Raw genomic sequence first — 15,546 nt, 5'->3', positions numbered from 1 at the left:
ATAACTAGTAACTAACATGGATTGGAAAGCACTTCACAAATGTAAAAAGTGCTGTACAGGTACATTATAATTATCATCCATTAATAAATTAGCCCGATTCTCCTAGTTCAAAAGGCACGTAAGGTCAGATACATGGGCTTCAGTGGGGCAAAATGATCACAACCTACAATGTAGCAATGGTTCACATGTGTTGGCAATAAGTTTTACCCCATGCAATCCTGCAGAGCTGAAGTTACACACCCTTCAAAATATGGGAGAATGAAGCTAAAAGTAGACAAGACAGTTTTTTTTAGATTTAATGCTTTTTTTTAAAATAACAGACTCCTACTTCTTTTATATTAATGTTTAAATAGATAATATAATTAATCAAACCTCTAACTCGTACATTATAACAAAATTAAAATGTCTTATTTAAAGTAACATTAAATTTTATTTTTTTCTATGAGCTGATATTCCAGCTATACTAGAATTTCAAAGCATTCTGCAACTTCAAGGAGGTCAGATTGGTAAAATTTGTGCTTGCACACCTCGGGAATATTTTCAGTATTCATTCCAAAATTGTTACTAGAAAACAACAGCTTTATCCATTCCCTTGCCAGCAAGAGTCTTGGCAAGAGATGGCTCTTGGCTGGACCATAAATAAAATTCCTTGAATCACCAGTATCTTGATTTAAGAAAGAAATTTTACTGTGTCTTTCATACACAAAAGCTGATTAACAATGGTTAAAAAAACACTATTCCACTTTTTCACAGGTGTACAAAAGGAAATATAATGGAATTACATTCAACAATAAAGCTTAAAGTTCACTCTAGGTAATAGTTGCATTAACATTCACATACACAAGCACAGAGTAAGTATATTTCAGGAGTCTTATAATAGCATACAGCATACATATGGGAGATTGATTTCAGGTAACATCATAGGTGTTAGTAAGATTAGCAATTCAGAGTGTTATAGAAAAGGAAAACTAAACCAAAGAGAAGGTGTAGGCTAGCACACCAAGACAAATCACAGAATCAGAGGACTGAAAAGTCTGCTCACTGTATGTATGAGAAAACAATATTTTTCTTCAATTTCTGGGTCTTGATATAGTTGGTTAGAGAAGGTTGTGTATTCAAAGTGCACATAATTGTTTCTTAGAAAAGAGAGAGAGAAAGATTCTTTTATTTAATAATTAATACATGCAAGAGGCAGCCCCAGAGTGACCTGAAAGAGTAAAGCTTTGATTGGCAGGTGGCCGATATAATACAGATGTTTCAGGCAATTCTCTTAAAGCACTTCTGTAGCAGCAATGATCATTTAAATGGCTGTAGACTGAATTCTCTTTTAAGGAGAGTTTAGGGGAATTGTATTCATCATATTTCTCTTTAAAGACTTATAGCTATAGACTTTCTGTTTTTTTAAATAAATCTATCAAACAACAAACAGCATAAGGTGAGGTGTTGGGGTTTCCTTTTTCTTTTGCTTTTGCATATGTATTGTCGGAAAAGGATCTGGCCTTTTCATAACCATTGTGTGCAAAAGAACTTTTAATAAAGTGAGCACAGGACATATATAGAAAACACATCAGATCTGCTTCCGTCGCCCTGGCTGGCCCTCTGTTAAACACCGAACTGTTGGCTGGTAGGTATAATGCAGGTTTTAGGTGTACACCACAATACACCACAGCCAACAGACTCTAGGGACTCCTAAAGCCTTGTCAGTGGGGGTAGTTTTGTCTCCTAAAGGGTGGCCACCACCTCTTGAGTTGTAAGATTTAGAAAGTCTGGTCCCTCTTAGCTTCACATTTCCCCTCCCGACTGGTATCATGCTGTTCATTTGCGATTGTTTCTCGGCCCTTCTTGTACCGCCTAGCCTAATCTGCCCATCGCAGCCAGCATCTTCTGGCACTCGCATACCTGCAGGGGCCACACATTCCCAGTGGCCACAAACACCCAAGCTGCTCAATCTCAAAACCTTTCAGCCTGCCCTGCAAGTGTCATCAAGACAGGATCCCCGGAGCACAGGGCAGAGAGTCCAACTCTCACTGGCGGGGCTGGGAGGCCTCTCCTTTGCGGCGGAGGAGAAAGGAAACCTGGGTCTGCTTTTTAGGTTCTGCAAACAAGCCAGAGTGGAGAGAAAGAGTTAACACCAGACTTAGTAAAGCTTTAAAGACAAAACCCGTTAAATGCGATCTAGACAAACACAGGGAACTTTCTGCAGATTTCTGAGGTCTCTAAGAGGGCTCGTGTAGGTAGGAAAAAGGAGCAGGGAGTTGCTACATGGAAGAGATTTGCCATTATTACAAAAACTGGCTAAGTGGCTTGTTTCCGTTCGATGACCTCACTGGTCACTGTTGTCAGTCGTGCTGTTTCCTTTCTCTTTTTTCTCCTGGGTCTTGTTACCCTTCTTCTTTTTCTTCTTTTTCTTGGTCTCCTCCTTTTTGCCGAAGGTTATGAAGTCACTTTTGTCAATTTGGCTGTTAGTAGGCTCCTGCCGGATGGAGATGATTGCAGGAGATCCTGGGATAATGAATTTGTCTGGCAACTCACCGGGACCGGATTGTTTGGGGTTGCCTGGTCCGTATTTAAAGGTCCAGCTGTTGCTGTTGACACCAGCACCGACGGGAGGGGACACCTCTCCTGCCTCTGGTTCTGAAAGATAAAACATCACGAATCAGCAACAGGGTCAACACAGGCCCTTGATGCCACACTACTGGTGGAGTATAGGAGAAGCTACACAAACAGGCTGGGGCCCCCCAAAATCATGGATTATTTCTTTGAGCCTGAAGGCAAGGCCAGTATTTAGGAACAAGCAGGAGGGCAGATTTTCTCACCAGGATGTCCAGGAATCCAGTTTTCTAGTTACATATTTTTGGTTCTTTGTGAACATTTTCCTAAAGAATATGGTCGTGATTATCTTTTTGGGAGTAGGACAGGAAATGCTGGGCTAAAACAGAATATACTACTTTTAGTGTATGTATTAGAGAAAATTTTAGCTACAAATGTATTCTGATACCTACTGTATTCAACACAGAAGGTAAATTAGTTGAATCAATTATTTGATCCTAATTTTATTATAATAAACTTGAGGGGTGATGGGATGGAGCAGAAGAGAGGTAGGAATAAGTGGGACACTACACAGTATAAGAGGATGGAATCCTGTTACAAATTGTACCTATTTGTTTGGATAAAGCATTGGCAGCCAGTTTTAATTTCTAAATCAAGTTCCCTCCCTCAATGTTTTCACAGTCTAGTTGGTACATACACTTAGGCAATTACAAACCAATTTAATACATGCAATAACCAAGGTATATATAAAGTATTGTGGGACTACAGAGGAGGAAATTGTTAATTATACTTGATAAAGTTAAAGGAGATTACAAAGGAAAGGTTAAGTCTGCACCTAGTCTTGGGAAAATGATTATGCATCCAGGGGTTTTCAATGCAAGACTTTCCCAAGAGTTTAGTTGGAAGAAATACCATAAAGTATACCAATGACTTCTAGAAGAGTAGAAGTCAAAGCTAGAGAAGAAGAGTAATGATCTGTCTGGGCAAAGTTATCCCAGTGGCCATGACATTGAAGCCCTCTGACATAACAGTAGTGTTTATGTATCTGAGACTGCCCAAGCTGGAGTGCAGTGGCACAATCATAGCTCACTGTAACCTTGAACTCCTGTACACAAGTGATCCTCCCACCTCAGCCTCCTGAGTAGCTGGGACTACAGGCATGCATCACCACACCAGGCTAATTTTTTTGTAGAGATGGGGTCTCACTATGTTATCCAGGCTGGCCTTGAACTCCTGCCTCAAACAATCCTTCTGCCTTGGCCTCCCAAAGTGTGTCATTGCCTCTTTGAAACACATATGAGTTCTTTGTCATGTAGGAGAATAACCCCCACAGGTTCTTAGTTGGACTGGACCTCTATTACAAAAGATAGATTAACAAGAGAAAAATAAAAGTTTATTAATATGCATATTTCTCATACATATGACAGACACCCAGAAAATGAGTAGCTCTCAAAGAGATGGCTTTGAATTCCAGCTCATATAGCATATTTAAAAGAACAAGGCCGGGCGCGGTGGCTCACGCCTGTAATCCTAGCACTCTGGGAGGCCGAGGCGGGCGGATTGCTCAAGGTCAGGAGTTCAAAACCAGCCTGAGCGAGACTTCGTCTCTACCATAAAAATAGAAAGAAATTAATTGGCCAACTAATATATATAATATAAAAATCAGCCGGGCATGGTGGCTCGTGCCTGTAGTCCCAGCTACTCGGGAGGCTGAGGCAGGAGGATTGCTTGAGCCCAGGAGTTTGAGGTTGCTGTGAGCTAGGCTGACGCCATGGCACTCACTCTAGCCTAGGCAAGAAAGCGAGACTCTGTCTCAAAAAAAAAAAAAAAAAAAAAAAAAAAAGAACAGTAAATTTTTAGAGAACTGACAAGTCAAAGGAAAAGGACTTTGAATCTTATCGGTTGCTACTTGGCAGAAAGCAAATAAATGGCAGATAAAAGCTAGTTACTAAAGCTTGTTGATGTAGATTTCCCTGGTACCATCGCCAGGCCTGTAAGAGTCTAAAGTTGTCTTCAGTGGTTAACCTTTGCTCTCCCTGGTGGTGGTGGTGTTAGGGAGAGCAGGATACCTTTTACCTGTGTAAATCTATGTTCTTTTAGGGAGATGGAGGACAGAGAGCTTTCATATATCTGCCTCTTGTCTTCAGCTCAACAATCCTTCATATTTTGGGGTGGCATATTCTGGTTCCCCCACAGTCAAAAAATTCTCCTGACCTTTCTCTCTGGCTGGTCTTTGTCAATATCCTTTGCAAGATCCTCCCTTATGTGTTAGAGCTTCCTTAGGTTTGGCCCTAGACTCACTTCTCTGCTTACTCTCCACTCTCTCCTTTTGGGATCTCAGCCATGTCTGTGGGTATAAATACCATCTAAATATGCTGATGAGATGCAGATTTATATTTGAACCCCATATCTCTCTGTGTTCTAATCTCACGTATCCAACTGCTTATCTGGTATTTCCGCTTGGAGGTCTCATGGGGATCCCAACTGAAGGAATCTCAAGTTAAACTCCTGATTCCTATCATCTATTCCTTTCTAAATCATTCCAGTTTTGGTAAATGCCACCCCATATACTCCATTACTCAAGCCAGGAAGTTCAGAGTTATTCTTCATTTTTCTCTATTCTAGTCTTTATTCTCCATTTATGATACATCGTCAAGTCCTATCATTTCTGCCTCTGAAATGTATCTTGACTCTGTTTTCTTCTCCCCAGCTTCACTGCCACTGCTCTCCTTCAACGCCATTATCTCTTATGTGAATTACAGCAATGGCCTCCTCCTTATTCAACCTGCTTCCACATATGCCTCTCTCCAATCTTCCACATAGTAGCCAGAGTCATCTGCATTCTTTCAAGTCTTTCCTTCTTCCTAAAACTTGAAGTATAGCATATACACAGTAAAATCCCTTAAAAATAGAAATCAGATTATATCATTCCCATGCTTAAAATTATTCAAAGGCTTTCTACTGCTTTGAGAAAAAAAAAAAAATCAAACTCCTTACCGTGGTATATAAGCACCTTCAATAATCTTGATGTTTTTTTCTTCTCCAATCTCATCTACAAATCTCTCTCTTACCACTATACTCCACAGGCCTTCTTTCAATACCTCAAATACCCTTGGCATTGGTTGTTTTTTTTTTTGTTTTTATTTTTTATTTTTATTTTTTGTTTTTGAGACAAGATCTCGCTATGTTGCCCAAGCTAGAATGTGTGGCTATTCACAGGGACAATGATAGAGTACTGCCCCTGGAACTCCCAGGCTCAAACCTCAGCCTCCTCAGTAGCTGGGGCTGCAGGCACGCACCACCGCACCTAGGTCGTTGGAGTCGTTTTTGCCTCAAGATCTTTATACATATGGTTTCCTTTTGTCTCGAATTGACCTCTCATCCATTCTTACCATGACTCCTCATTCTTCAAGTCTGTGCTTAAATGTAAGCTCCTCAGAGAGAATTCTATGACCTTCATGGCCAAGCAGCACCCCCTTCACCAATTAGCCTCTATCACTGTAAAGTTCACAAATGCAAGAAATATATGTTTATTCACCAATGCCTAGCACCATTCCTGGCCCATGACAAATGTTTAATAAATATTTGCCGGATGGGTGAATGAAAAGACTGATACAAGAAGTGGAAGTGGTACCCACTCTTTAGCAGACCAAACAACTCTCCACTGATGGCACATTTAGAGTCCCTAAAGACAATAAGGTAATGCATGTAAAGTGCTATGTCTGATCCTTAGCACAATGTAAGAGCTCAATAAATGGTATCGCATATGGGAAATTATATATAGTGCAGCTAGGGTTATATATGGGGCTAGGAGGATGAGATAGGATATTGCAAATTTATAGCAGGCAGTGGGGAGAGGGAACAAGAAACTTTCCTCTCTCCCCCAAACCCTTTCCTTATACCATGATTCCCCTGGCAGAGCTGACACGATAGCACTATGGAGATGAGTAATAGATATTTTTTTCCCTGAGACTAATTTCCCTGATCTATCCAAGATAATCAAATCTGCAATTGAGCTCAGCCAGAATCTGCCTGTTTACCTTTCAAATACAGGCCCTGTCTCTAAGAGACTGAGACAAAATTGAGAAATACATTTAAAAGCCTCTGATTTGGCGCCCAGAACTGGGTTTCAGCACCACTCCACAGTCCTTTTGCTCTCACAGAGCCCAGGATGGAAATTTTTCTTTAACCATAGCCAGGACTCCACATGAAGCCCAAGGATTGTCATCCGGAGATGCAGAGCTCAGAGATATCTTCATCTGGCAGAGCTAAAGGACATTAATGGCTGTGTCTATTGGCAGAGGGAGCCTCTCACAGCAGGACTGCCAAGAGTTAATTGGCTTCTTTTACAAGTCACTGAGCTTCCCCGGCCTTTTCTGGGAGTCTTGGTTTATCTGACTCAACCTAAACTCCAAGAAGCAATCAGAGCTAGCCAGGTGCATCCTCCACATGTCCAGCTTTTGCAGAGCAGAACAAGATAGTTTTCCAGTCCCTTGTGCCTAACCTGTTCTAGTTGTTGCATAATCAAACATCTCTGAGGGCTCAGCCGAATCTGAACTGTGACTCATTCACAGTTTAAGGATCCAACAAACAACATTTACCGACCTCCTAATCTGAGTTCCTTTTGGCTAAGAGCATGGAAAACACTTGGCCAGCCTTGCCTATAAAATGTAGTGCCTTTGGGGCAGAATCAAGGGGTATACTCCCTTATGAAGAAGATGAGAAAGGAAGAAGCACGTTTCTGCCCTTGACCCTAGCTGGGGGCCAGTCCCAGCAAATGGTCAAGCAAGGAAATGTCTTCTTTTAGTGCTGCCTCCTTTCCCTTCTCCTGGGATCCCCCACAAGTCCCCTCCCTTCTGCTCCCAGGCACCTAGCTCACCCTTAGACAAAAACTGAGATACAGTCAGGATCAAATGAATGGATCTATTAGAGCCTAGAAAGGGGATTTTAGACACACATCAAGCTGGCAGGGGTCTGAATCTTTAGGCAGAGCCCTTCCCAGACATTCAGATTACAACCCAATAGGACTTAAAAGTTTTAATAGAATGTGATCACAAATATAAAAGATGGTTGTTGTTGTTCTTCTTCTTCTTTTTGTATTGGCCAATTTCTTCACAATGGGTAGAGATGCATTTTAAAGCCAGAACAATACATATTTTTATGAAAACATATAGTTCTTCATTTTGACTTTTAAAATAACCCTCTGGAAGTAGCTAGCCACTACATGTAGTCCCATAATCCACTTTAGGCACTTCCCTTAGGCACTGCCAGGGGCCTTTTCCCAAAATTTCCAACTTTCCACTTGCATACTAAACTAACCCTGGCTGCCCAAGTTTATGGAGTTGAACCTCAGGGACTAGGAATGATTGGGCCAAAGGCTTTGCCAATGCAAATACCTGGAAAGGTCCAGAAGACTGTGAAGCATATTCTAGGCTTGTAAATTCACCCTGAATCCCTATTCTGAACTGTTCTGGACAATCACTAAGGCCAGGAAGAGCTTTTCTGGCTTATACTGATTTTCCCTAATAGAACAATATAAAGTCATTTTGACCAAGGATACTACTTTCAAGAAAGCTCTCAGAAGAACATGGACTGAGGAAAGTTGGAGGTTGTTTAATTTTCTTTTCCTCTCTCCATCTTGCTTTGTTCTCTGTTCTTGAGGGCCTGCCCTGGCTCTGTCGCCTACTAGTGTATAATCCTGGTCAATTTATATAACTATGTCTGAGCCTCAGTTTCCTCATCCACAAAATGGAGATGATCACCTTCCTGTCTACATCACAGAGTTATGAGCATAGTTAACATTCACTGTGCCTTTCCTATGTGTGGCACAGAGCTAAGCAGATCCGCACGCGATGTAATTTTTGGTCCTCACAAGAACCATATGAAGTAGATACTGCTAATATTTACGTCCGTGTTATAGATATGTCTGTTTCATAGACGGGAGGATTAAGAACCAACGGTCACATGATTACTAACTGGCGGAGCCTGGGACTCAAATCTAGGCAGTCTGATTCAAGCTATGAGACCCACATCCTGAGCTATATAACAAGGTCCTTTGAAACCCCTAACGCATATACATATGCAGCAATGATTATGGTTATTCTCTGTTTCGTTAGCATTTGGGAGACACAGAGATGCAGGCAGGGGCCTCCAAGCCAGAATCGGTGGGAAGGAGTGGAGGTGGGGGAAGGGGCGTGGATGCAGCCCAGTCTCCGGGTTTCAGCCCCGCCCCTTCGCTCCCCATTCATCCCTTTGTTACCAGCTCTGGGATTTCAGTGCTAAGGTTAATAAAGAGCTTCCAGAAAACCCATCGCTTTGATTAAAGCCGGGGACTATCTTGCCAGACAGCACTCTGGGGCCTGCCCTACCGCCCACTCTGCAAAGTCAGTGCAGCCGGCAAAGGCTATTAAATGATTACAGCCGTTTCCGGCCCTGCCAGTCAGCTCCTCTGGACTGCTCGGCCTCCGGTGCCCGCGGCTCCCGGGAAAACGCCAGGGCACCGAAGGCTCGGCAGGTTCCGGGTTTGCAAGTGAGCGTCCCGGCTTTCTGCGCCGCCTCTCCTCCCCGCCCGTTCCCACTCGCCGCCCGAGCCAGCCACCCCGGTCTTTCCCAAGCAGCCCGTGGGCGCCTTCTTGGGTTCTCGTATGTGCTCAGCCTGTCCAAAAGGCAAAACCGACCCGCCATCAAGCCGCCGAAAGGCCTGGTTGCGAAACACCTCGCTCCCTCCCCGCCCTCTACCCCCGACCGCAGGGCCTGGGCCGACCGGGCCAGCTCCGCCCTCCGCCGCCCCTGCCAATCTTCCGTGAACGGCGCAAAGCTAATCCGAGTCACCACGGCCCACAAAACACAGGAGGATCGTGGGCTGAAACCCAAATCCTGCCCAGGATCAAAGAGACAGGGGGAGAAAACTAAAACAACCTGGGTTAGCGTTTCCGGCATTTCCCAGCTGCTTGAGTCCTTCCGTTGACAGGGGAAAGAATTTTCCATGGAAACAAGGGAATGTAAAAATATATTCCGTGTTCTTTGTAAGACCCTAGTCTCTGTAATCAGAATACCTAGGTTTCAACCTGACTATATCATGTCAATGATGTGATGTTTAGCAAATTATTTAATATCTCTGGGCCTCGGTTTTCATCTGTTAAGGAGATAATAGTACCCCCCACACACATAGGATTGTTATAGGATTAAATGTAATTATCCCTATAGAGCACATAGCACAGTGTCTGGCACAAAGTAAAAACTCATTAAATTTCACTTGTTAGTAAGATAAGAGCAGCAGAAGATTCATTCGTTTAAGGACATTTTTTTTTGAGGAAACTTAGTAATATATTTTTTAATTTTTTTATTTCAGCATATTATGGGGGTACAAATGTTTAGATTACATATATTGCCCTTGCCCCACCCAAGTCAGAGCTTCAAGCATGTCCATCCCCCAGATGGTGCACACCGCACCCATTATTTGTGTTGATTGATTGCTTACCATGGGTTAAACAGTTTTTTGGCATTTTGCATATATATTAATTTAAATAATTTTAATTTGTTTAGTTAAAATTATTATAAATTTATTTAACTAATTGTAATTTGTTTAATTAAAATAATTATGAATTTATTTAACTATATATTTAAAGAATATTTATTTTATAGGTAAGGACTCTGAAGGCTTAAATTACAAGATGATTTGTCTTGACTCACACAAGGATTTGATAATGAAGATGAAAAATTGTTCTTGCACTGATTCACTGGCTGAATAATTGATCTTTTTGTTTGTTTGTTTGTTTTCTTTTTTTACTCCTTATTAAGCCTTGTGATAGGGGTGGAGACAGCTGAGCTCGATTCACAGGCCTAGCATTTTGGTCCCTAGAGTAGCTGGGGAGAGTGGTGCGTGTGTGATTGAAAGTCAGGTTTGGCAATGGGGAGGCCGATCTTATACCATCCCCAGAGGCTGCTGGAGCTGTTACTCCCGGCTGTTTCACCCTCTGTGGGTGGGATGTGTTGATGCGGAAGAAGATTTTGTGGCTGTTTGGTACTCCAGGCCACAGCTGGGCTAATTTTCAGCAATCTTGGAGCGGAAGAGATAAATACACTTGGCATATTTTTAAAGCCACAGCTCTTGCTTTGTGCCCAAAATAACTCTGCCATTTCTAGGGTAAAAGTATAAAGACATCATGTGCTGCGAACCCAGATTCAAACATTGGAATGGCTAGTCTCAAATGTTTCTAGCTCTCCATAGTCAGTTAAAAAATTTTTTTTTAAAAATCACATTTCTTCTCTCCGTCACCCCTCCCAACCCAGCAGGGTTCAAGCTGCATGGTTTTTCTCTACCTTATTCCCTGGTCATTTCCTGGACCTTAGCAACCAAGATCTAGGGAGGGCAATTTCCCTTTATAGTCTCTTCTCAAAATACCCCCTCTTCACTCAGCAAGGATAACTGAATGTCTAAAATGTAGGTTCTGGGATCACACAGACTGGAGTTGGAATCTCAGCTTCACCATTTATTTATTATGTAATGCCCAGCAAGTCCCTGGGCCTCTAAGCTCCCTTTCTTTCATATGTAAAATAAAGATAACAACCATCTAATGGGATTGTGAGCATTAAAAAGAGACAAGCTTTATAAATCACATAGAACAATGTCTGGCATGCAGAAACTGAAATAAAGGATGAGTATTATTATTAACGCTATATAGTATTCCTTTCAGAACCCAACTCCCCCCAACAACCACCTATTCCTGGATGCAGTACTTCCAGAAACTCTCTTTTCCAAGGACCCTCCTCCTATTGGGCTCTTTCCCTCCCAGGGATCATTGAGGACTTCCACCTGTGAAGCTGTGTTTGTTGGCCATTAGTCGATCTTCTTTTGAAAAGTTTCTGTTCATGTTCTTTGCCCACTTTTTGAGAGGGTTGTTTGATTTTTCTTGCTGATTTTCCTGAGTTCTATATAGATACTAGTTATCAGCCCTTTATCAGATGTATAGCATGCCAATATTTTCTCCTATTCTCTAGGTTGTCTGTTTGCTCTCATGATAGTTTCTTTGGCTATGCAGAAGCTTTTTAATTTGATTAGGTCCCATTTATTTATTTCTGTTTTTGCTGTGATTGTCTTTGGGATCTTCTTCATAAATTCTTGCCGTAGGCCAATTTATCTCCAGTAAGAATGGCTTTTATCAAAAAGTCCCAAAACAATAAATGTTGGTGTGGACGTGGAGAGATAGGAACACTCATACGCTGCTGGTGGGACTGCAAACTAGTACAACCTCTGTGGAAAGTAATATGGAGATACCTCAAAGAGCTACAAGCAGAACTACCATTTGATTCAGCAATCCCATTACTGGGCATCTACCCAAAGGAACAAAGACATTATATAAAAAAGACATCTGCACTCAAATGTTTACAGCAGCACAATTCACAATTGCAAAGATGTGGAAACAACCCAAGTGCCCATCAATACATGAGTGGAATGATAAAATGTGGTATATGTATCCTATGGAGTTCTACTCAGCCACAAAAAAACAATGGTGATCCAGTACCTCTTGTATAGAGGTACCTCTTGTATATCTAGTACCTCCTGAATAGAGCTGGAGCCCATTTTATTAAGTGAATATCACAAGAACGGAAAAACAAGCTCCAAACGTACTCACCATCGAATTGGTATTAACTGATTTAACTGACCAACACTTAAGTGCACATATAATAGTAGCATTCATCAGGTGTCGGGCAGGTGGGAGCGGAGAGGAGGGGGTGGGTACATTCACATCTAATGGGTGTGGTGCGCACCATCTGGGGGATGGACATGCTTGAAGCTCTGACTGGGGTGGGGCAAAGGCAATATATGTAACCTAAACATTTGTATCCCCCTAATATGCTGAAATAAAAAATTGTAAAAAGAAACAAAATGAAACAAAATTTTTTTTAAAGGTGGCATTAAACTTTCTAGAGATAGTATGTGCAGTGGTTAAGAGCACAGACCCAGAAGTCAAATAGCCCTGTTTTCAGATCCTGGTCCTACCACCTACTAGAAGTGTGACCTTATTGAACCCTAGGGGTTTCAGTTTCCTAAGCAGTAAAATGGGATGAATAATAAACTTATCTCTGGCGGTGGTTATATAAATTAAGGGAATTAAGATTTGTAAAATGCTTAGAATAATACTTGGCACATGGTTTAAGTGTTTGATACAAGTTAGCTATTACTATTATTATTCACAAGCAAATGCTCTCCTCTTTCTGCTCCAGTATTCTCAACCCTGGGGGCTATCTGTTGATGATGGTATCACTGAGTTAAGAGACATATAGCACTAGCTGGAGCTGGGGGATCAGAAGGAAGTATATACCAAATGCAATCCAACTCCAGATAAGAGAATGCCGACTTGATATTTTCATACCCTATGATGCCAACAATCCCACTTCTGGAAAATATATCCTACATAAATCCTATTAGGCGTGCATAAGATATATGCATAAGAATGTGTATTGCATTGTTTAAAAAACATGGATACCACTGGGAAATTGGATAAATAAGTTATAATATAGACATACAACTTGTACTGTGCCCTTGTTAAAGAAGAATGAGGCAAGTCTATTGTACATACTGACTTAGAAAGGTGTGTTACAACATGCACACACCACACATACACACACATGAGCTCTATACTAATATGCACAGCATCCCATTTTACTTTTTGAAAACCTATATATAGTCAAGTGCTGCATAATAACATTTTGGTCAATGACAGACCACATGTATGACAGACCACAGTGGTCTCATAAGATTATAATATATAATATTTTTACTGTATCTTTTCTATGTTTATATATGTTTAGATAGACAAGTACTTACTATTGTGTTACAACTGCTTGCAGTACTCAATACAGTAACATGCTGTACAGGTTTGTAGCCCGAGAGCAATAGGCTATACCATCTAGGTTTGTGTAAGTCTACTCTATGATGTTCATACAATGACAAAATTGCCTACTGATGCATTTCTCAGAATGTATCCCCATTAAGCAGTGCATAAAATATTTAAAATAATGAACCCTAATATAAACTGTGTACTTTGGGTGATAATGATAGTTTCAATCATGATGTCAATGTAATTTCATCAGTTGTAACAAAGGCACCACTCAGACAGGATATCAATAGTGGAAGGGATTGCACATGTGGGAGGATGAGGGTATATAGGAACTCTGTACTTTCTTCCCAATTTTGCTGTGAACCTGAAACTTCTCTAAAAAGCAAAGCTGATAAATTAAAAATATATATATTTGGAAGATACACATAAAATTGTTAACCGAGGTTGCCTCACTGAAGAGGAGTGGGGTTGAAGGAAATAAAACATTTTTATGCAAATAATGCTGTATTATTTAATATTTATATCAACAGTGTAACTCTATTTTATTTTGAAATACACTACTTTAACATTTATACTTATAAAAATTCTGGAGATACACACGAAACTATTGCTATTAATAGTAGTTGCTGGCCGGGCGCGGTGGCTCACGCCTGTAATCCTAGCTCTTGGGAGGCCGAGGCGGGCGGATTGCTCAAGGTCAGGAGTTCAAAACCAGCCTGAGCAAGAGCGAGACCCCGTCTCTACTATAAACAGAAAGAAATTAATTGGCCAACTGATATATATATATAAAAAATTAGCCGGGCATGGTGGCGCATGCCTGTAGTCCCAGCTACTCGGGAGGCTGAGGCAGAAGGATCACTGGAGCCCAGGAGTTTGAGGTTGCTGTGAGCTAGGCTGACGCCACGGCACTCACTCTAGCCTGGACAACAAAGTGAGACTCTGTCTCAAAAAAAAAAAAAAAAAATAGTAGTTGCTTGTGGGGATCATAACAGGCGGTAGGGAGTGAGGCACTATTCATTTTATTTTAATCCTGTACAGATTTAATTTGTTATGATTTTTATTTCTTCTATAATTAAATCAAAGAGAGAAGACTAAAAAGGAATACTAGCCCAACATGGCTCAAGACCAGCTGAAGCAAAATGTCATATTCCAGATAGCCTGGACCCCGGGATTAGCTACGTAATTGTGCAGGGCGCAGTGCCAAGGGAAAATGGGGAGCCCCTTATTAATAAGTTATTAAGAATTTAAAGATGGTGACAGCATAATAATCACACCAAGCAGGACCTTTCTACACGCGGGGCCTCATGAAGCCAGCCTTGCCTGGACCTGAAAGCCCCTCGCCGGGTCCCTCCTTGAGCACCGCCACGTGACACTGACTCTTCCCACAGGTTTACCCCTGCCAGCCCCACCTGAAACTGCGGGAGGCAGATCACTTCACCCAACAACAACATGGCTTCAGGCTTTGATTGGGTTTTCAAACTTTTCTTCTCTACCCTTCCCCCCCCCCTCACTTTGTTACAATCTGTGCTTCTTAAAATTTGGCAGCAATCCCAGGCTCTGTGTTGCTGTGTCACTCTCAGCCTTGAGCAACCATTTCTAGGCAAGTAAGCGAGAGCCCTGCATGGAGGATGTAAAATGGAGGTGCTCTGGAGCACTGCAGCAGAAGGAGGGCAAGATAACAGGAGAGCCCTCTCCACCACTCTCCCCCACTCTGTGCACTTCACTACCGCTCCAAGTAATCTAGCAAAAACATTTTGAATCCTATTTACCGTGTGCCAGGCACTGTGCTAAATGCCAGGAGTATTGAATTCCATGGGTATAGTTCTGATGACATTTTTGAGTGCTTACCACAGCTAAGCACACTGCTCAGCATTTTGCATGCATTATCTCATTTAATCCTTACAACAGCCTAAAAAGTCTTTCCTCTTTTACACATTAATAAAAGTTGCACAATTATTTAGTGATACAACAGGAATTTGAGGCACCATGCAATGCCATGCTGCCTCCCTTCAGAAGCTAACATAAGACAGAATTTAAGCAAGCCTGCCCTTTACTCTCCACCTTTTCTCAGACGTGATCATACCAAGTCCACCAGAATTACCTAAGAACATTTTCAAGGACAGTCATTTTTTTAAAAAATGCTGCATTTTTA

The 15,546-nt window shown here is 41.6% G+C and overlaps 1 protein-coding gene across 7 annotated transcripts in view; it reads right to left on the bottom strand.

The window, feature by feature from the left end:
* Nucleotides 1-665: 665 nt before the first annotated feature.
* The window catches only part of LOC105862593 (protocadherin alpha-C2), a 156,078-nt gene continuing 141,197 nt past the window's right edge, over nucleotides 666-15,546 (bottom strand). For 6 of the 7 annotated variants that reach the window (XM_075996136.1, XM_075996134.1, XM_020282370.2 and 3 more), the window contains exon 4: nucleotides 666-2,634. In XM_075996136.1, coding sequence (XP_075852251.1) covers nucleotides 2,324-2,634 — 311 coding nt within the window. In that variant the 3' untranslated portion in view covers nucleotides 666-2,323. The remainder of the gene's footprint in view (nucleotides 2,635-15,546) is intronic. The other variant, XM_075996133.1, reaches the window with a different exon arrangement.

This window comes from Microcebus murinus, chromosome 21, assembly GCF_040939455.1.
Source record: "Microcebus murinus isolate Inina chromosome 21, M.murinus_Inina_mat1.0, whole genome shotgun sequence".
In the NCBI taxonomy this organism is placed as follows: domain Eukaryota; kingdom Metazoa; phylum Chordata; class Mammalia; order Primates; family Cheirogaleidae; genus Microcebus; species Microcebus murinus.
This window is presented reverse-complemented; position numbering and strand designations above follow the sequence as displayed.